The following is a 23294-nucleotide window of genomic DNA, read 5'->3' as shown; positions in this document are numbered from 1 at the left end:
TTCTACAATTCATTTTTGTCATGATAAAGCCAGCAAACCTTTACAAAGGAAGGTCAGGGCGCATTCTACTAGAACTATGGCAGCATCTACTGCATTGTTCGCAGGAGTATCCTTGGAAAATATTTGTCGTGCTGCAACGTGGAGGAATGTCCACTCATTCACAAAGCACTACTGTCTGCAATCTACTCTGCAGGAAGATACAGCTGTAGGACAAGCCGTACTTCAACACCTTTTAAACTAAGGTCAGATATATGTTTTACTGATTCTGAATGATTTCATAAGTTGTGTATAATTATGCATTTTCAATTTGCTGTTTATAATTGCTATTTCTTAAGCTACATATTTAATTTCTTTGTGTAAGGTACATGTTTGGATTTTAAGAGAGGACATCTTATACCTTCTAGTTATCAAATTGCGGGCGTAATTGGGAGTGTATCAGCAATAGTCTCCCACCATCCGCAAACGACTGTATGCTTGGCATACTGCTTGCTACTCTGATTCAGGCATGTGAATCTATGAAAGATACCCCAATACTGGATAAGAAAACAAGTTACTTACCTGTAACTACAGTTATCCAGTATTGGTATCTTTCATAGATTCACATGCACCCACCTTCCTCCCCGTAGAGTCAGTTCTCTATGTTTGGGATATGTGCTTCCCACTCGTGCTAGGAAAATCTGAGGAGGGCTGGCTCTGCTGAGAGGGTTCTAGAAGGGTGCTGATGTCTGATTGGTTGTTACCAATTCTTGGGTTATTTTACATAACGAGGGAGATAGGCTTCTAAGATATAGGCCTTAGGGCCTTTTTTCTTTGGGCCTACTACTACCACTACTACTAATTCTTTTTGGCACTACTTTTTTATCTACCGGGACTCCCGCCGCGGCGACGGGGAATGATTCAGGCATGTGAATCTATGAAAGATACCCCAATACTGGATAAATGTGCATCATGTTGGACCTTGGGAAATGAAGTGTATGGTGCTATAGGCAATGGTGTACAAATGTGCATTATGCTGTACATTGGGAAGTTTTATGAAATGTGTTACTATGGGCCTTGACATGCCCTCGTGAAATCTTGAATTCTGACTGTCTAGCTTGAGCTCTGCACATACAAGCAGGCCCCAAGGTTACTCATGGTTATTTAGGTAATTCACGTTTAAGATTGTTTTCTGTACTTTTTGAGATGTTTTCTACTTTCGCAAGCTTCACTAAGATGAGGGGCTGGAATGATTCAGGCATGTGAATCTATGAAAGATACCAATACTGGATAACTGTAGTTACAGGTAAGTAACTTGTTTTCTTCTGTACCACTGCCTAGAACACTACACTCCAAGACAGAGAAGTACATTCCACACATTTCTCGCTCTCATGCTTAAAAACGCACATCCCACACGTTCTGTTTCTGGCAAGGCTAAGGCTGTCTTACTCTGTGGAACACTCCCACTCTGAAGCTACAAAGAGACTCGAAATTAATTAAAACACATAGTCCATCAAAACAATGGTAGTCAAAGGCCATCACATGGTCCCAATATATGGGAGAGCCTATAGCACTACAAGGGGCTACACTTTAATCAGTTAAAGCCAAGGTCTGTCCAGTCCAGAAAGAATGCAAATGTATACAGAAACATTGCCTCTTTTTCAACCACAAGCTCAACTTACAGTAAAAATGGTGATGACTCTTTTAGGTTTGATGTTTTCCTGCATAGCCATAGTACCACATGCTCGCCTGCATATGTGCCCCATTCAGCACACCCTACAATCTCAGTAATCTCAAGCGGAGGAGCATCTATAAAATCTAGCATTGGTAGGGTCAGCGACTCATCGCTCTCTGCTGTGACGGAACACCAACAATTTGTTGCAAGGTCGGCCCTTCAAAGTCCCAGTTCCGCAAGTCACCATTACCACAGATTCATCCCTTCAGGGGTGGGGAGCACATATGCTAGATCTTACAGTTCAGGTTCTATGGACAGTACATCAGAGACATATACAAATCACTCATATAGAGCTACTAGCAATTAAACTAGCCCTCAAAGCTTTTAGCAATCACATACAACAGAAAGTGGTACGAGTATGCACAGACAATATAACTGCAATGCATTATATTTAAAAATAGGTGGGGGGGGCATGCTCCTCACAGCTATCCCTCATATCGGAGAGCATCTAGCACTGGGCAATATTCCAAAAAATCAACCTCCTAGCAGAATACCTACCTAGGGTGGACAACAACTTTGCAGAAATGCTCAGCAGGACACATGAGCATGTACAAGAGTGGAAAATCAACTTACCACTACTCCACTCACATCAAAAGATGGGGAGCACCAAGCATAGACTTGTTTGCCACTCACCTCAGCGCCAAGTGCCAACGTTTACATCCAAGTTCCCTCACCCTCGATCCAAGGGCAGTGCCCTATGCATGAATTGATCAGGAGTATTTGTCCACTATTCTTTTACTCCTCTGCCACTAATTCCATATGTGGTGTAGAAGTTAATACAAACATCTCTAACACTAATCCTAATAGCCCCAACATGGGCACGGCAGGCATGATTCTCAACCCTACTTGCAACTATCTCTAGTGCCACACGAGAAATGATCTCTATGGCCACATCTACTGACGCAGAATCAAAGAAGGCTAATGCATCCCAGTCACAAGCAGCTAAATCTAGCTATTTGGCTCCTGAAATCCTAGAAATTGGGCATCTTAAATTACCACAATAATGTATGGACATACTTAAACAAGCATATGCCTACAACTAGAGCATTTTACGCTGCAAAAATGAAACGGTTTGCACATTACAGTACTAGTAAAACAATCCAGCCTTTAGCACCCACAGTACAAGACCTTATAGGTTATCTCTTCCATCTACAGCAGTGCTCGCTTACACATTTATCAGATTACATTTAGCAGCCCTAGCTGTCTACATTCGAAATAGGCAATATAGGTCTGTGTTTAAAATACCAATAATCAAGTCATTCATGTATGGATTGAAAATAGTTATCCCACCTTCCACTCCACCTGCCCTAGCCTGGAACTGAAACATTGTTCTTACAAGGCTTATGGGGCCACCATTCGACCACTTCATTCATGTCCGTTCCGATATTTAACATTGAAAGTTGCCTTCCTAGTAGCAATCACTTCACTGCAAGAACCTTTCTTTAAAATCTTCCCAAACAAATTAGTACTACGGACTAATCCAAAATTCCTACCCAAGGTGGTCACAGCCTGTCATACAAGTCAGACCATAGAACTACCGGTATTCTTTCCTAGCTCAAACACAGTAGTGGAGACAGCCCTACATACATTAGATGTCAAAAGGGCTATTATGTTCTACATCGAATGAACAAAACCTTTTAGGAGAACACACCAACTGCTTGTCAACTTTACCAAACCTCACCAGGGGGCACCCATATCCAAAGCAGGAATTGCTCAATGGCTAGTTAAATTCATTCAAACCTGTTATCATAGAGCAAAAAGAGTACCATAGGCTCCTTCCACACATAAACAGGGAGCCACTGTGGCTTTTTTAGGAAATATCCCTATCAAGGATATGTGTAGAGGAGCAACATGAAATATCCCACATATATTCACTAAACACTACTGCGTTGATGTCTTCACACATCAACAAGCAAGAGTGGATCAAACTTTACTTAGTTTAAAAATAAAAATAAAAATTATATAGCGCGAACTTGACCCGAATCCAATCAGGTATCAGAGCGCTTTACATAGCACCAGTTACGTTACATGAGGACACGCATTCATATATATTTTTTTTTTTGTTAGGCACGGGGAGATTAAGTGATTTGCAAAGAATCACAGGATGTTCAGCGTCGTTACCGAGACTCGAACCCAGTTCCCCAGGTCCGAGGTGGAGCGCCCTAGCCGTTAGGCCATCTCCTCTCCCCAATTAAATTACTTTAATCTTTATTACAAACAAGTACTTCAACCAATCGCTAGCCAATGCAAAAGAGAGCACTGCTTTATATTCAATGCTAGGCATACTTATCTATGGCCAACACATGCTACAAATGGAATATGTTACCCTGTAAACATCTATTTGTAGCATGTAGTGCAGTAGATTTATATGCACCCACTCTCCTTCCCGGAAGCTTTTGGTTGCAGTAATTGATAATATATCTAGCCCATAAGTTCCACACTCGCACTTCTACGCATGTTTCTTTATTCTGCCACTATATTGCTCCTTTTCAAACGCTCACCCGATGAGTCCAAAACAATCTAATAAAGGAGCCAAGCAACATGCACAATGCACACCGGAGGAGGAGTCACTATACCTTGTGACTAGAAGACTTCTTCGAAGAAAAACAACTTGTATTAAGCCAAGCCCAACACTAGATGACAGGATAATAATAGGCATATGAATCAACGGCACTACACGTTACAAATAGATGCTTACAGGGTAAGTAACATATTCCTTACTTCACCCCTTGTGTTCTGTTCTGTCCTAGACAATCCAGAAGTTGACTTTAAATATGGGTTACAAAGGTCTGACTTCTGATGAATATCATCTGTAATGTGGTTGCGATTGTTACTTATGCATACTGACCCATTTTGTGAAATGACACCTTTGAGGTCTTTTTTGGAAGGGGCATCCCAGGGCAGTCACATGTTACTAGGCACTAACTGGTAGTGTCACTGTCATTTGCAACTGCTGTAACAGCTATAATAAATATTGATTCCAAACTGAATGATCAGGTATTCCAGTTTGAGACCTATATTTTGGGGGGATAGCAGGATTTGCACAATTATGGCTTTTTCCAGGTGGTAATTTGAGTTTTTATGCAGTGTAATGCAGTAGATGAAGGCTAATAACTGCAGTGTCCAGTCTTTTCTTAACTTTTTCAAAGAAAAGGATTTTATTGCAAATTAACTTCAAAATAGGATACACTGAGAAAAACATAAATACTTTGATCCTTTTGAGCGAACGCCCAACCTTGAATATTATTTTAACTCAGTCTTAGCTATGTGCTACAGGATAGTTTACCATTGATCCTTGTGGCCAATAGATGCTTTGTCTTCTATGAACAGTTCAGAAGCCCTCTGGTTTTGTCTTTAAGAGTGGGGGTTTGAGTGACTGAATACAAGCAGGCATACTGGGACCCAGGGTTTACTTTGATGTAGTTGACTGTGGTGTACTAGGGTATTCTAGATTAAAGAGACCTGCCACATATAGAGTCCAATTTATAGGCATAACAACGGGCAGTTTCATACACCCACCATCAAAACAGTATGCATAGAATAGAGACTTCTTTACCCTTCCTTGCTGAGCCCTAGTGACTATGAGGGGGCCTGCGTTCCTAGTCACCGGCATCTCGAATCCCACAGGACTGTCCACAGTTAGCATTGCTTGGCTCAAAAGGTGTTTATCTTTCAGGGGCATGTGCCTCAGAATTTACATGTCATGGTAAAGTTTATCCTGCAGAGGGTTGGGGACGTCCACTGGAAGTCAAGTTTCTCCTGTGGCTATTATCTACTGGTTTAGTTGGATAATACTGGACTGTAGTAAGAGATGTATTCCAAGCCATTAGGAGTAGGGTTCATATAGTTCCAGATTCAGGCCAACCTCCCCTGGCCCCTGGGATGAGTCATCACACTAGTGATGGGACACCAGCATTCTTAATGCTCAAAAGCTGCAACAAGAGGTAGATACTGACATTCCAAAGGCATTGATAGGGTTGTGCATGATGCAGGCAACCCATATCAACACATCACCTTGGCCCGAGTGCTCACGAAGGTGATGGTAGTGGTTGCAGTCCATCTTCTCTAGTTGAGAATACATGTAACTTGACGATTGGCTGCTGAAAATGAGATTGCCGCAGTCCATTACGGACTACCTGCTAACAGCAGTCTTTCTGCTGTTCTCCTTGGGGGATCTCCATCAACAAACTGAAGACTTGTCTGCAACCAATTCAGAGGTTTCTGTTCCATTCATTAGGGCCTTCCTGAACATGGTGACTTTCAACATCTTTGCCCTCCTGCAAAGAGCACTCGACGGTCAGGCTGTGATCCAGATGTTTCAGGATCATTCCTGTATTCTAACAAAGACTGTTCTGAGGCATCTTGGTCTCTTTACCGCATGCATTTTGCTGGTTCTCTGTTTACACAAATGAGCTCTGCAATGAAACCCCTCCCTGCATTGGACTCGGCACTAAGGTTGCCGCTTGGACAACATCCGTATCTTGGCCATGGCAGCCAGTTAGCTTCAGTTGTGGCTGGTAGATGCCAACCTGATTTGTGGCAGACCCATCTATCTGCCTTATCCAGAGCTCACAGTAATGACTGATGCTTCATTTCTGGGCTAGAGCTTGTAAATCAGTACAAGTTGTAAATCAAGAATATTTTGTCTTTTGTGGAGCATGACCATTTCCCTTTAATGGAGTTGCGACCTATCCAGACTTCCCTGAATGCCTTTCTCTGGTTAATCAAGGGAAAATTGGTCTAGGTCTTGAAAGACAACACTACCACCATGTGGTACTGCAACAGGGAGGGTGGTGTGGGGACACGGACACTGTGCCAGGAAGCAGTGTTCCAGGGATCTCTAATTGCCGTCCATTGAGTGGCCCCTCTTAATGTTAGAACAGCCAAGCTCAGCAGATGCCATTGGCGGTCCCCAAATGGTTCCTGCACCGGGAGGTGTTCCAGTGTATATTCATTCAGTTAAGTGTACCTTTAGTAGATGTTTCTGCTACTGCAGAAAACACACAGATTTTCTCTTACTGCACACTTGTTCTATCTGTGTTCTATCTTTGTCTTCGGGAGGTATTTCTGTTCCAGCAATAGGAAGGGCTTGCACCAAAACTTCCACATTCTATATCTTCATGCCTGGTGATTGAGCGGAGCCAGCAGAAGAATTTCTACCTCCTTGTGCAGGTAGTAGTAGACGTTATCTTAGCTGCCCAGTGCCCATCTACCAAATTGATTTACTCTGGTAGCTAAGTTTGTGATGTGGCATGAGGAACATCAAATTGACCCACGTCATGCCAAGTTATCTGACATGGTGTTGTCTTTTTATTATCACTAGCCTGGCAAGGTTATTGGCCCTTCCCTGAATTTTGAATTTGCCTGACCAAACTTAATTATTAAGTCACCTTTTGTTGATTCGTTTCCTGAAAGGACTCACATATGTTTACTTTGTGGCCTTTAGTATTCTAAAGTAGGACCTTAACCTAGTCTTCACATTCTTGATGTACACAACTTCTGTGTCTAATCACAGCTGACCTGTGAGGCTGCTGACTGCACACTGTCACTGAGCTGCAGGCGCTGTCATAGCAACTTGAGTATAACACCTTTTTTGACAAATGGGTGCTTTGTACTGGTGCTTCTTGCTCCCTTTTTACAGAAAAAACTCTCTCACCCTTCCATGTGTCATGTGACATTTCATAATTCTTCCCACTTATTTTTCTCAGCCACATCCCTCCAAGGAAGGAGGATATGCTTCCCTGGTCATATCCTAAGTGCCATTAGCTTTTACCTCATCTGGAGTCAAGATGACCAGGTTGTTGGCTTGTCTGGTGCTAAAAAAAACAATGGCAGTTCGGAAGCAAACCTTGTCCAGATGGCGAGTCAGCATAAAAAAGTGTAAAGCCTTGGCCAAGAGTGAGCCTCCTGGAGACGTTCAGGCTCATTCCATCAGAGCCAAGGCTTCCACTACAGGAAGAGCGAGGGATGTTCTAATCTTAGACATCTACCAGCTCCCTACTGTGGCGTCTGTTCACACTTTCAAAAGGCACTAATGACTAGATTTGCAGATAGGCTATTTGCCTACTTAGCTCTCTAAGACTTCCTGGTTTCAATATCCCTCCTCATATCTTACCACCTTTTGAGAGGTATTGTTTTGGCATCTATACAGAAGAATCTAGTGTTCGAAGTAGCCATCAGAAAAATAAATTCTCTGGTGCATACTCTAACCACGGATTTCTCACAACTCTCCGTCCTAACTGTTCTATTGAGTGGACTGTTTGGATTCGAAAAAGGTTGAAGTTCGGTTGGGCACATTACATATTTGCAGTCTGTCATGGTTGAGTCTCCCCCTGAGATCGTGGAAGAGATGAAAAAGAAATCTGAGTTTGCATACAGCGGATGATGCCTACAGCTATCTCCCTGCCATCATATCCAGAGGTAGTGCAATGCTGATGCTGAGTTCATTGGCACCAGCTAACGGCACTCATAAGTAATTGATAAAGTTCTGGGTTCACTCTGGTACATGGGGGATTTCAGAAGATGGGGAATCTGCAATTAGACAGAGTACCCACCAGATAGAGTGTACCCAAAGGCCGGTAACTTGTTTATTTACTCTTTGTTGCAATTTAAATTTTAACAAACATCTACATTATTGTTTTCATCTAGGAGGATTATATTTGCAAAGAAGACAAATTGGTGTGCAAGAAGGTTATGCAGTTGGTGGAAACCCTTTTTGTGGCTCAATAAACAAATGATAATTCTCAAGTGGCAGGCTGACCTTTGATCTGGTGCTTCCGTTCCTCTTGTTCCATACTTTAGGGAATGTTCGAGTTAACAATTTGCTCGAAGCTGGCGTTTGTATATTCTGAACCTACTCCTTGGCTCATACCCTGTAGATGGATTTGCCCTCACAATTATCTGAGTCTTCAAATCTCTTGCTCTGAAAGTTAAGCAGCAGCTGACAAATGACATTGAGCTCTTTACAAAACCTTAAAAAAACGTTTTCAAGGGTATAAAGAAGCAAGACTTTCAAAATAACTACAGTAAACAATCCTCTTTAAAGATACCTGAAAACAGTATGTACCCTTGTGTTAGCTTAGCACAAGTATTGCAATCACAGTTCAAGTTTAGATTTTAAATGAGAGGCTTTGCATCATAATCTGAAAATGAGACATTGGGTAAAAGAATATTGAAGAATGGAAATTATTCAGACCTCTGTCGAACAATTGAGGGATTATGCAGATTAGAGGACTAGCGTATGTAGTGATCTTTCTCTTTTTTTTCCATGTATTTCTGCTTGAGAGAATGTGTACAAAGGAACATTCTTAACTATCTGTACCCAGCTTTAACAGAAATCTTTCTTTAATTTTTACCTTTGCAGTCCGACATGGCTTCCAGGGGTGCTTTAGCTGTGAACCTGCCATCTCTTCCACCTTCTACCCCCATCCACAATACCCGGGCCCATAATCCATTAAGCAAGCTCCATGCAAGCAATAAGTCTCCACTTTCTTCCCCGTCAAGGTGTCCGGGGCCAACACCACCAAAACGGAGAGGCCGCCCACCTACCAAGTTCTTCAGGCAAATAGAGCAGAAGTATTTCACCCAGCTGACGAGGCAACCCATCCCCAGAGGTTAGTAGCTGAATGTTATTTAGATTTCATTTCCAGGATTGGAAGGAGCAAAGAACACCCTGTTATTTTTTTTAAAAGCCCGGTTTTGCATGATCGTGCCATCTGAACAACCCTTACCTCCACCATGCCCATTCAACATAAGAATGATATTCCACCATAAACTAGAAACCGCAGCGAATTGCATTTTTTCTTTTCATCATGTTGTGTCTAAAATGGAAATGGCGCCATACGGTACCCCCTCTTAAAATGTTATTAACCGTATCCAAAGATAATCTGAAAACATGCGTTTCTGAAAGGGCAAGAAAAATGTATATATCGCTTGTTTGTTAATGTGTGCAGGAGAGCATGTCTCTTGTGGTGCGCAATACACCTGCATGGTGCTTGAATGAAACCAGGTATTGCAAAGCGTCATGTATATGAGTCTTCATCTCCAATTATTTGGTGCCAGGTGTGACTTTGATTAATAATTGGCTATTATAATGCTGTATTTTCGTTGGCTACTGTCTGTCCCAAAAATTCCTCACCCTTCTCACCCCATCAGTGTGGAATCAGCATGCCTACTGTGTAAGTTGATGCATTCAGTGCTTGCGCTTTCTAACATCTCAGTGTATCGAATGCGTATTGGTATTTCTTTTATTTATTTTTTATTTTTATTTTCCTTTCCTTTTTTTTTGTTGCAGTTTTGGAAATGTGTACCATAGTGCTTTGTTCTGTGCACCACCCCTCTCCTTTTATACTTGACTTTCTACTTTTTCCATTAACCAATTCACCATGGTACTTTTGGCATTGCAGCAATGCAGATTGGCTGGTGGTGGATTCAAGACTCAGAGGAGTTTGAAAAAATCCTTAAAGCACTTCACCCACGTGGAATTCGTGAGAAGATGCTTCACAAGCATATCAGCAAACACAAGGAGAACCTCAAGGAAGTGTGTGGACGGCCTAAGACTGGTGAGTGTCCTCTCACACCTGGATCATCTACACACCTCTCATTGTCTGAAATGAAGTGGTATATTTGTTAACATTGGAAATCGCTCCTTTCACCATACCGTTTATACACCAATGGCTGTAAAGCTTCATAGAAGCTAAATACCAAGTGATTTCATCCACTCATAATGATGAATGTTGTGTACCTGGTGCTTATCTCATGCGAGGTGAAACAAGTGTAACATATTCCTCATTGAGGTGAGATACTCTTGGCAATTCTGGGGAGATGTGGAACATATTCAGTTATTTAACCTACTGTTTAACATCAAAGTACTGTTTGCTATGGCAGACACTGTCAATTAAAAATACCCCCCAATTTCTGTGAAACCTCTCCGTATTAAAGTATTTATATTATGCCCACTCTAGGTTTTCCCAGGTACTGTTCTTTTAGGGTGAAAATTGTTTTCAGAGAAGGCAGACTATGGAAACTTTTTTTTTCTTTTGGTACGCCTATAACTGAAAATATACATTTACAAAACATATTTCAGCCGACATATAATTCAAGAGTCAAGAAAGGGGGAAAGTGAAAAAGAAAGAAGTAGCGTGTACATACATATGAAACTTGTCTACACTTGCAATGGTCATATAATTTATTATATCTATCGCCACCATAAATACATATATATCAATTTATAAGTACCAAGGAAATAAGAACACAGATAAAAAAACAAGACAAAAAGACACAACATAACATATATCAATGACCATTAAGCCGTAGCAAGTGCCAAGTGGTCAATTAAGGTACCCCAAGTCCCCCTATGGAAACTTTCAGTGTCAGTTGAATGGCTGCTATTTGGGACTGCATCAGGGTCTGTTGGTGAAGATTAGATGGAAGAGTCTGTTGGTGGAGCTGTGTTGAATGGTGTGTCCGAGGAGGGCTAGTTCAGTGGATTTCCTTTTGAGCATATTTGTGGTTTTAATCCCAATAATTAGTAAATAGTTGATTTCCTTTTTTTTTCTTTTCTTTCTTTTTTTTGAAAGTACAAAACCTAATACAGAGTAGAAAACGACAGTTAAGCCCCTCCCCCCCCCCCCGATGCAACAAAAGCAAAAATAATTTGTGGTGATGAAAAGATTGGTACAGACACTTTCCAATTATTACCTATATCAACAGCGATAAAAGAATAAACATATGAAAACTGCATTGTAATACCCGGCCTAGAGCTATTACCAGAACAATTCTCCTATCGAGTAGTTCCCAGTGCTCTAATAACAGACTTTCCTATCCCCTGATATCTTTAGATAGCACATACGTGCAGAGTCCAAAAATAAATAGGTCTGATTCAGTGCGCCAGGGATCGCTAAGTATTAGAAAGGATAAAAACACACAGGTCAGTGCCTGCTATTTAGGAGTCCCATGCTTTATGTCTGTCCAAGCCATATGGTTAAGGGCTCCCAGATTTCGAGGCCCTTCTTTTTCCTCTGGTTACCCTTCTTAGAGAATATGGCCTTTTCCATATGGCAGGTCGATATCAATCGGGCTAGCCACTGCGAAAATAATGGGGGATTCGGATCTTTCCAAGATGAGACTATACAAATACGTAGTATAGTCATAGCCACAAATATAAGTGCTCCTCCATTCCTTCTATTGATTTTATCTTGGATTCCTAGCAGAACAGTCAAAGGGTTTAGCTGGATATCTTGAGCAAGAACTTTAATAAAGAAGTCTTGCACCTGTCCAAGTAGGAGTGCCAAGTGGAGACATTTTGCAAACATGTGTATTGAGTCTGCACTGAACTCTTGACATCTAGGACAGAGTGGTCCAGTCCCCGTCCCCCATTTGGCAACTCTACTGGGTGTAATATATAAGAAAAAGGCGGTCTAATAAAATTACGCTTGCAGTCGCTCTTGGAATATTGCACAGCCTGATGAAAGATGTTACAACACATGTTTAATTTAGCCTGCCATTTATTAGCTATAGTAGACATGTCATCGGGCAATAAGCTGATTAATGTGGCATAAATGTATCCAATCCGAGGTATGGTGGGATTTTTAAATTTGTCAATAAGATCCACCTTTGAAATTCCCGCATCAGAGTTACTTCCATATATATAGCATAATGTAAAAACCGAATTGGGATGAAGATGGCACTCGGCAATGACCCACCTACTTAGGGAGTCGGATTTCACTTTGTTTGAATTTAGTGGATGTCTATTTTGTGCGAGAACCCTTACCCCTCTTGCCTTGGAGCCCTGTGTTGTTCCTCCAATAACCCTATATCCCAGAGAGTTCAGCAGATGCTTCTGGGAGCCTTCCACATGCGTTTCCTGAAGAGCAATTACTTCCGCCCCCAGTAGACGCAAACCCTGAGCTACTTTTTGTCTTTTAAGGGCGTCATTTAGACCACAGATATTTACTGACACAATTTTTAAGGGGTGCTGTTTATCCTTCCTCCTCCGCAAAGACACCGCCATTCCTCACTTATATGACATGTCACTCTACTGCTCCCTCTGTCTTAATCCATGACTCCGCCAGGCTGTAATGAGGGTGACCTATCCAGTGTACCACATACCCTGCAGAAATGGAGATGTTGTCTTGCCATATTGCATGCATACTTGGAATGGTATCCCGTGTGATCTGTTTCCCTATAATGCGTATCAAGTGCCAATAATACAACCATATTTGATATGTACTGTTCTTTATTACTGATCTCTATAATGATTGTCTGTGTACTGCTAATTGTTTATATATAAAATGTTAAGGGTGCCTTTACTTTCCATCACTGATTCGTCCACCATTCCCCCAGTCACACACCAACTGTTGGGTCACAGTTGATCTTATTCCATTCACAGTGGGAGGAAATAACCTCTGACAAATGCATGTGCTTGGTGGTACAGCCGGGGTACTGCCTGGAGTTTTACATACGCCACCATACATACCACTTTGTCACTATGTAATGAGTCTTGACCATCTCGGACTGTTAAAAGAAGTAAAAGTGTTTCTCGCCAAATTGCAGTTGAGTTGGTGCCCACTCACTAGCCAGACCAAAGAGTCTACTCACTGTACTTCCTGCTCTAAAAAAGATAGAAATCTGCAACCCATGCTAGACATCAGGCCACTAAAGCGCCACATCCTGTCTGAGCACTTCCACATGACCACCTTGTAGGATGTCATTCCACTGCTGTGGACTGGAGATCCAAGATGACCCTCGATCTCAGAAACGCATACTTCCATGTCCCCATACATTTAGCACATCTCTGCTACCCGTGCTTTTATGGTAAGGGCAGAACACTGCCAGCCAATGTAGAGTTCTATATTTTGGGGTCACATCATCCTCAACAACACTTACCAAGTGTCTAGAAGTTGTAGCTGCACACCTGCGCAGAAATACCATTCATGTCTTTTCTTTCCTAGATGATTTCTGATAAAGAGCAGCAGCTGATAGCAATGCCAAGCACTCAAACAGCAGAATCACTTTTGCACAGGTTAGGCTTCATTGTGAACACCAAAAGGTTGCATCTGAAGTAGGGCTCCCGGTTTTATGGTATTTATTTTTTTGACATTTCCGTCTGTATTTATCCATACTTACTTTTTGTCAACTTTATTTGTATTTATCCATATTTATTATGGGTTTTGTGAAACAAATAAAGCCAAAACAGGTATATTTCCACATTTATTTAACCAATGAATATGAAGTCATGCTTGAATACCTGTCAGGTTTCAGTGATATGAGCACCCGCAGAAGATAAATCAATGCACTTATACGAATAACCGGCATGGGGACTAGTACGCGGAACGGCGGCACATTTCTCTCAAATTCGGGATCATGTATACAGAGAAACCGAAGAAAACCTGTATTTGCCCAGCAGAGTATATTTATAAATTTTGGAGTGCACCCCACGCCACAGGATTAATGTGGCCTGGAATTATCGCCACATTGGAAACTGCAATACAGTGTAACCGTTCAGCCGTGAACAAGTCGCATGTACAAAATTACTGAGGTGACGAAACACGCGTTGGCTTGAGAACGTTTTACTTACTGAAAGCTTGAAGATTGATTAAAGAAAGAGAAAATCGACTGATTGATCTACTGTTTTGTGTGTGAATAACATCTAAAACTATCATTTGAATTTACGTTTGCTGGGGTATAACTATCATATGCACATTTCAGTATCCGCCTTGTGCATATCTACTGCTGTTTAAGCCTCTTTACTAAAATTCCTTTCTTTTTTAATCCCCTTACCTATCAATCCCCACATTTATTGGCCTGACAGTCATGGCAAATTGTATTTAGAATCACTCGAAAAGCACCCAATTTCCGTTTTTATCAACATTTAAAAATAAATACAGACAAGAAAATACATGGTTTTCTGTCTGTATTTATCTGTAAAAACGGAAAACAGGGAGCCTTAATCTTAAGCCATGGCAGAGGAGGAGAAGAGACTATTGCCTGGACCAATAATTGGGAGACGAAATTGTACATTACAACTATCCTGCTGTTTTGTATTTTTGCTTGTAATAATGTCTATGTGACCACACACAGTGAGACATAGCTGATCAATCTATCCAGCTCATACATCGCTAACTTTGTTTTTACGCGTGTTTGGTTGGCCAACTAATAAAATTTATTTTTGGACACAATATAGAATCTTTTAACTCACCTCACAATCACTTTCACTTGTCACTCAGACAGCACTAACCTGCTCCGCAGTAATTCTGGCGTTGAAGCACACCGGAAAGGCACTCAGCCTTCCTGGTGGGGCCTGATGATGAAGCATGTCACCAGCCTGGTTGGTGAGTGAGGGCTTTCTATAGAATCAAGTTTGATTCTTCATGCTTGCTCTTCTCCTGAGAAGGCACACTCTTCTGTTGTCTTGAGCATTCTGCTTGCATACACTTCTCTTATCCTTCTCCAAGGACTTTCTTATTGTTTTTAATCAAAACTGTTTTTATTATCACATGAAAAAATACAAAACAGCAGGATAGTTGTAATGTACAGTTCCGCCTCCCAGTTACATAGCTACAGAGTCAGCATCTCATATTTAACAGAACCAGCTAGTCCCACCAAATTACAGATTCCTGCAACTGGGGGTGCCTAAGATACAGCTCCTTTATCCCTCCCTCCCCCATCAACTCCATAATTAAACTATGGTACAGCTGGGTTCCCCTTATCACAATTCTGGGGTTGCGTGCACTAGGACAAATGTAGGGCCCTCGGACAAGGGTCGAACAAGCGCAAAGTGGTGGACCTTCCGGAAGGTATTGAACCAGGCCTCCCCATATATATTTAAAATTCTTATATGTGTCTATTAATACATCTGCCATGCGCTCCATAGTGACTGCTCTTCAGAGTCTTGCATGTCATTGGGTCATCGAGGGCGCCTCTTTGCTCTTCCAATGTGCTGCCACTGCCATTTTCACCGCCCCCAAACACAGCCACATGACTGTTTGGTCCCCATCAGTTTGATACTTCAAGGAGTCACTCCTAAGACCCAACAGTACAAATCCAGGATCACAGGGGATTGGGTATCCCAAAATGTCCTCTATCTGAGCAAGGATCTCCTCCCAAAACGCTTGAGCAGTCCCACCAGATATGCTTAAGGTCCCCTAACATACCACAGCCCCACCAGCACAGATCGGACACCTGCAGAAAGATTTTTTAAAGTTTAGTAAGGTATAGGGACCAATCGAACAGGAGCTTATACTGGGCCTCCCTCATGCCCATTATGTGGTTAAGCTTAGGGATGTCCCGCCAGAGCTTAGACCATCCAGCCTCCGAAATGGTGTCCCCCAACGTCGCCTCCCAGAGATCCACATGCCTCAGGCATGGGGTAATCGGGGAGTCCAGCAGGAGAGCGTATAAGGCTCAGATACACCCCTTAGTCCCTCCCTCTCGCCTGGCAAAACTTTAAATAGGAGTCAGGTCTCTATTGGCTGCCTCCCGGACTGCCGGGTGCAGTACTCAGTGGGCTAATTGGACATAGCGAAACTGTTCCGCAGTCGGCAAATGAAACTCTCGCCGACAATTCTCAAAGGTGAGAATGTCCTTGTTGTGGAATAAATCAGATATTGTCAGGCATCCCCCTTCCCTCCAAGATTCAAAGGGACCCAAGTGTTGTGCTGATGGGAATGCGGGGTTGAAAGGCAAGGGAAAGGTTGTCCAGGAGAATTTTTGAAGCACCTCGTTCCAAAACCTTAGGGTAGTTCCCGTGGGGGTGCTAAGGTATGCATTCCGGGGCCTATCTGTCTTAGAGATCCCAGATGTATTTCCCTACCACTGCCCTATCAATATGGAGCCCGTGTTTGTCCGATTCCCTGGCCAACCACTCAGGATTCACCCTCAGCTGCGCTGCCTTATAGTAGAGATTGAAGTCTGGTTGGGCCAGACCCTCCGCTGATCGAGACAGGCGTAGCAGTTTATAAGGTAAGCGTGCCCTAAGATTCTGCCAGATAAACCAAATTATTCGGGTGGGGAGTGCCGGGAGGTAGCTGTGTTCCAGTGCAATAGGGAGACCATGAAATAAGTAGACCAGCTTAGTCAGTACAGTCCTCTTGATTACCTGGATTCTCCCCAACCATGACAGATATAGTAAGAACCACCTGTGCAAGTCAGTCTGAAATTGTTGAAGTAAAGGTGGATAATTGGCTCTAAGAAGGACTGAAATTTCAGGGGTGATTTTAATGCCTAAGTACATGATACTCTTCTTGGCCCACTGAAAGGGTGTGTCCCTCCTAATGACCTCCATCTCAGAGGTAGTCAGGGTCAAATTGAGTAAGAAAGACTTAGTCAAGTTAACTTTAAATCCCACCACCTGCTCAAACCGTTCTAGTTCTTGTAAGAGCGTCGCTAGTGATTTCTGCAGTGTTGTTAAAGACAATATGACTTTGTGCGCAACACCTTGTGTTCTATTGAGTCGAACATGATGCCCAAATCTCCTGGTTCATCCTTATCCTAGATGTTAACGGCTCTGTGCTTAAGGCGAATGGTATTGGTGACAAGGGGCAACCCTGTCTTGTCCCCCTCTGCAATTGAAAAAGATCTCAGCTCACTCCATTCACCAGCACCCTAGCTGTCAGCGATGCATAATCAGCCCTAATCATGTTTATAAATTGGTCACAGAAGCCAAATTTACTTAAGGTATGGAATAGAAACTGCCAGTCGACCAGATCAAAAGCCTTCTCGCCATCCAGTGCCAACAAGAACTCTGGGATCGCTTTTTTAGTGATCTTTTCCTGAGGTTATCATGGGTTTGTCTCCCTTTAATAAAGCCTGATTGGTCAGGGTGTATTAAATCGGGGAGCAGATCTTCTAATCTGGTAGCCAGTATTTTTTAGTACAACTTTGCATCTATATTCAGGAGGGCTATTGGGCGAGAAGAGCCACAGGCCGCTGGGTCTTTACCTGGTTTTGGTACAAGTGAAAAAGGAGCCTCACCCATAGATTGTTTAACTGCCCTGGCCCCCGCCATTGAGTTGAAAAGGGACACCAGGTGTGGAGTGATTTCTGCGCTATATGTCTTATAGAACTGGGCTGTCAGACCGTCTGGCCCTGGAAATGTGTTTACTTTCAAGTTCTTTATGGCCTCCCATACTTCCTCCTCTGTAATGGGGCTGCTCAAAACCTCGTTCTGTGTGTAGGTTACTCAGGGCAGGACTACACCCTCCAAGTACCTATGTTGTGCCGGTCCACTAGATTCCTGTGCACTGTACAGTTTTTTTTGTAGAAATGGATGGCTAAAGGTCTGAGCTTTACCAGTGTCGGAAGTAATCGTCTCTCACCCTCACCCTTAATGTTCCCTATATATTCCTTCTCCCTCTTAATCCTTAACTGCCCCGCTAGAGGAGTCCCTATCCTGTTACTTGCTCGTATGTCTTGCGTTGAAGTCTCAACAGGGTGAGTCCTGCTCTGTTATAGATTGCGTTACATTTTTCTCTCGCAACACCGTCACGTTGCTTTGGAGGGCTAAGTTTGGGTTCTCCTTGTGTGATTGCTCAGCAGTTTTTAACTCTGCTTCCAGGGTTTGTCTCTTCTTTATTCTCTGTTTATTTAGGGATGTGTTAAGCTCTATGCATTGTTCCCTAAGAACTGCTTTAAATGCGTCCTAATGGGTAGAAAGGGAGGTGTCTTGTGGAGCATTTGTCTATAAGTAGTCTCTGATTGACTTTCTCAAGTCATCTCGTAGCAATCGGTCCCTTAGCAGTGAATTGGGGAAGAACAGTCCAGTATCGCAGCCACTGTGGCATGATCCGAGAGTGCGATAGGGTGGAAGGTGACCGCCTGCATGGCTGGGGTCAGTGTGCTGCTCAGAAAAACATAGTTTAATCTGGGGTAACTTCTATGAGAGTATGAGAAAAATGTGTAGTCTCCATCTTTCAGGTGTAGAGTCCACCATGCATCATGGAGCCCCAATTACCCAAATTCTTTCTTGAGCGTTTTCGGGAAGCTCCTGATGCTAGACCTATGAGGCTGTGTGCTATCTACCTTTGAGGCTGTGTGCTATCTACCTTTGAGTCTCATGTGAGTTTGAAGTCTCATGAGGATAATGTCGCACTCCATAAAGCCCCCCAAGATAGAGAGGAATGTATGAAGAAACATTCCTTGATTTGTGTTGGGTACATACAGAGAGGCAGATGTGCATTTATGCCCATGCAGTGTGCCTTTCACTAAGATTATTCTTCCTTCCTTGTCTGCCTTGCATCACTCTGGCTGAAACCGAACTGTGGAGTGAAAGAAAAGTGCAGTCTAATTCTTTTTAGCTATTGCCGATGACTTCTACATGAGGGGGTAATTTTTATTCTTTAAACTATGATCTTCAGAGCGCTTAATATGTGTTTCCTGCAGAGCTACCACATCATGCCTCTGGTGTAGCACATATTTCCTCAGTTTTTGCAAGAGAGTTCCGCCCTTTCACATTCCAAATAAGGGTTGTGATCACCATGACCCATATCAACGATGTGTATCGCCCTTGTGAGCTGCTGCAACCTTCCTCCCAACCCAACTCCCCCCATGCTGGTCTCTGGAAAAACACCCATCCCATGTCCCTCCTGCCCCCACTCCTTCAGTAATTCTGTAGTAAGCTCCGTGGATCCCCGTACCAAACAACGTAAACAATACAAACCCATAATTTGAACACTTAGAACATAAAAGTTACTTCTTGAACTCTACATTCCTTCAAATCGTTGCCTGTGCTCCAGCATATAAGTCAGTGTCCGTTATGACAACCTAGCCAATGTTAGCTTACTAGTACTCGGGAATCTGCTGAGGTCTTGCAGGGACTACCACCAGGGAACCCCTCTGCCCCAGTGCATTTGCCCCAGCTGGCCCATGACCCCCGTATGTCCTCTTCTTGCTCAGCGCACTCATTATTGGAATCCATAGGTGGCCATTTGTTTGAATGATGTCTTCCTTATATTTCATCTTAAGGGCCTCAGTTCCCCTCGCCCTGACCAGCATCTTCTTCAGCAACTCGCCCATTGCAAGAGGTAACCATCTCTCCTTGCACACGTTTCTTCTGTGCTCTCGGGCTGCCCTGAGCGAGCCTCTGTCTTTGTGGTCTTTGCTCTATTGGAACCTCCTTGGAACTCCCCGCTCCTGCTGTTGCCAGACTGTCCTCCTCCGCCATTAGGCCCAGGAGTTCCAGCGCTTACTGAAGATTTGTGACAGGATGTGCTTTGTTGTGTCACCCAAACGCTAGTCCGAAAGGGTAGATCCATCGGTACTGTATGTGGTCACGTCGCAGCTTGTCATTCACTGGTGGAACTGCAGGCACCTCGCTAGTGCTGCCAAGGCCACATCTTGGAACATGGAGCATGAGGCCCCCTGAAAGGTAACCACCTCTGGTTTACGTGCTGCCTGCATAATAGCCTCCTTGACTTTAAAGGAATGTAACTTGGCCAGGTGGCAGTGGACCCACACTGTGAACTCTGTTGAGTTTGACCTTCAAGTGTGTGCTTCCCAGAATGGTGGCAAAGAGACCTTCCACAAAGGCCGCCAGATCTGGACCATCCACCCCCTCCCCCAGATTCCTAAGGTGTATATTGTCCCTCCGGGATCTGTTTTCTGAATCTTCACATTTAAGTATGGACAGTTCTAGCTGCGTTGTAAGCCTCTTTGATGCCTCCCACACTTGGACCGTCCGGTGTTCCAATTCTTGGAACTTACTCTCCAAGTCTAGAGTCCTAGCTCCCACTGAACTACATCTTCTTGCATTGTCAGTAGGCAGCCATTAATATCTGAGCGCAGAGATTTGAGGGAAGAGGCCGTATCTCCCTTCAAGTCCTCTCGTAGTTCCCGTTTAAAGTCCTTTAGGGAGGCCAGAAGATCTTGTTTTGTTAGTCATTATGCCATCTGCTTGCGAGGCTAATGCCTCCTCCTGTGACTCCACTGGCGAAAAGTAGTTTGAGACCCTGTTGCCCTTATTTTTCTTTGGCGGCATAAACGCAGTCGCCCGCCGGATGCCGCCGCTCCCAAATAGTGCAGGGTCCTCTGATGCCAAAAATTGGCCAGTGCCTCATGACCACTTCCTCTGCTCCTAGGCCGACCCCTTGCCTTCCAGCAGTCCTGGTCCCCGTATGCACAGAGCCAGACCAGTTCAAGGTATTCTCCCCTGTCCTCTCCGCCCTCCTTCACAGTTGGATCATCTTCTCGCCCTGAGGGGAGGTTAACATGCCTGACCCCGCTCAACTTCTTTTGGTTCCTGCAGGAAGTGTTGAGGCTCATTCACTCTCCGGTACTGAGGCCTCTGTTAAGCGCTGGGCCTCAGCTAATGCTCATCGGGGCTGTGCGCATGCCAGTGAGCCTTAGGTCATGCTGCGTAGGCAGGATCATTCCCTTTCACCCGCTAAGCTGAGGGGAGACCCTTTATTCCTTTTGATTACTGGCATTGAGCTCTGGGCCCAGATTGCCGGTCCGGTCCTTATCTCTCCGCTCACACCGGGGACGGCTCCTTTTGTGCTAGTCCCGTCAACGCCGCAATGGAGGCCAGACCGCCATCTTAACGTCAGAATTGCCCGGCCTGTGTTCGCCTGGTGTATGCTGTCTTCACCTGGCGGCCTCAATTACCTCAGTGAGTGCCCCTGCCTGGCGTGGCCAAGACATGCCCCCACTTTCCCAACCGACTCCGTCTTACCGAAACTTTAATGCTCCCGGGGAGAGTCTCTGCTCGCCATCTCAACTTTGTCCACTCTGCCTGTGAGGAACCTTCAGGCCCTCCACACAGCTGCGGGGGCCCGCCACGGTCACTTCCGGGCTACGGGCTGAGCCACGAGAGACCCCGCTCCTTCTCTTCCTCCGCACAGCCGTAGATGTCGTACCTGCTGGTTCTTCCATTCCTCTGACAATGGTGGTCTCCTGCGGGCACCCTCCACCGCGGCTCATCTCCGTTGCTTCCACGATCCCTCAGCATCTGAATGTTCCGCTGAGTCTCAGAGACTGGTTTTCGGGCCGTAGCACTCTCTGCCTTCAAGGGATCATAAATTCAGTGGTGCCCTGCTCGGATGTATCGCAGAATTCCAAGTTTTAAGAGAGGTCGCCACAGAGCCCCCAGTAGATTATGTGCACTCTGCCATCTTGGTTGGCCACGCCCCGACTTTCTTATCCTTGCCTTGATATAATCTGAAATGTGGTCCAAAGGCCACCAGTCCTTTCCCCTTGGGTGCCCAATTTCCCTTGGATTAAATAATTTCTCTCCAAAAGCATCAACCACTGTATCCCGACTCTTTCCTTTATCACCCGTTTCATTTTGCTCATCTAAACCACCCTTATACTCCAAATCAAAAGTGTACTAATCTAAATCCACATCAGTTTTACTGCCTGCATGCTCAGATGGAGACACCTCTTTTTCAGCGTCAAGCTGACCTCTATTTGCACCGTGTCGGGTATCTTCCCTTTGCGAGCCGCTTGGGGCTCCACTCTGCCCTGCCTTAATTTCTAAGTGCTTTGTCTTAGAAAGGCATTTTCCACCTGGAGCTCTCTACTGGTCCTCTTCCTCTAATACTGAAAGGTATTCCTCTTCATCATTGCTTTTCTTCTTAACTAAATCCTGCTTCACAGACTCCTGAATCACCACCTGTAATTCCTTTGAAATTATATGTTCGAGGCATATGACCTGCAGATTTCACACTGTGCATAGATCGCCATCTGGTATTGGGCCCGGATGTTGCAGTGGTTTTTCTCTTGGAAAGTCTTTGTAAGTCACAAGGTATGTGACTCCTCCTTTGGATCATATTGTGCATGGGCTTCGGCTCCATCCTCAGATTGTTTTTTTCCGCCATCGGGCTCGGATGTGTTTTTCGCGCTCCAGTTCGGAACCGTTCCAGTTTTCCTGTTCGGCGCGCAATCCACCCCCCTTCGACGGTATTGTCTCGATCGCGTTCTCCAACACTCGACGTGACTCTCAACAATCTAAGCCTTCGATTCCGGTCGTCGACCAAGACCTTTGGCCTACCTGGGCTCCGGTCCTAGCTGATGGAAAGGACTCCATTTAAGAAGTGTCCTCGATGTGGGTCGAAGTTTCCCCACACCGATCTCAATGAGGTGTGCAACCTCTGCCTCTCCCCAGAACACGAGGCACGGGACTGTCCAGCTTGCGCCTCCTTCCGATCTTCAAGACGATCCTGGACCGACGAGCAAGGAGAACAATGGCACACTCGTCGACTTTGATCCCCGACAACAAATTCGAAGAAGGCGCTGATGTCCCGGAACAACAGCACACCGAAGAAGGCCTCATCAGCACCTCCGAAGCTGACGACTCCGACGTCGAGGATATTACTCCAGCACAGAGGGGTGTGAGTACAGACGTCGACCCCAACCCTAAACCCCCCTCCACGCCATTCGGGCCTAGGCATGCACCAAAAGACTGCTTCCCATACCTCGCTTCCGGGCCCGGTTAAGAAGCCCATCAAGCCTTCAGGCAGCTCGGGCTCGAGCCAGCCTACCCTTGGTGCCGAAAAAACCTCACCGACACCGAAAAAGAAACAACCCTTTTCCTCGTCCGTGCCGAGCTTGACACCGAAGCTCTCGGCGCCCAAGACTGGCACCAGCTCCT

At 44.3% G+C, this 23294-nt stretch overlaps 1 protein-coding gene across 1 annotated transcript in view; it reads left to right on the top strand.

Annotated features, from left to right (window-relative positions):
• Positions 1-23294, top strand: part of BAZ2A (bromodomain adjacent to zinc finger domain 2A) — a 1031051-nt gene that overhangs the window by 718615 nt on the left and 289142 nt on the right. The window contains exons 22-23 of the mRNA XM_085600883.1: positions 9075-9324; positions 10117-10272. Coding sequence (XP_085457009.1) covers positions 9075-9324; positions 10117-10272 — 406 coding nt within the window. The remainder of the gene's footprint in view (positions 1-9074; positions 9325-10116; positions 10273-23294) is intronic.

The sequence above is a fragment of the Triturus cristatus genome, chromosome 4_2 (assembly GCF_964204655.1).
Source record: "Triturus cristatus chromosome 4_2, aTriCri1.1, whole genome shotgun sequence".
Classification (NCBI taxonomy): domain Eukaryota; kingdom Metazoa; phylum Chordata; class Amphibia; order Caudata; family Salamandridae; genus Triturus; species Triturus cristatus.
The sequence above is the reverse complement of the archived record's forward strand: the minus strand, read 5'-3'. Positions and strand labels throughout refer to the sequence as shown.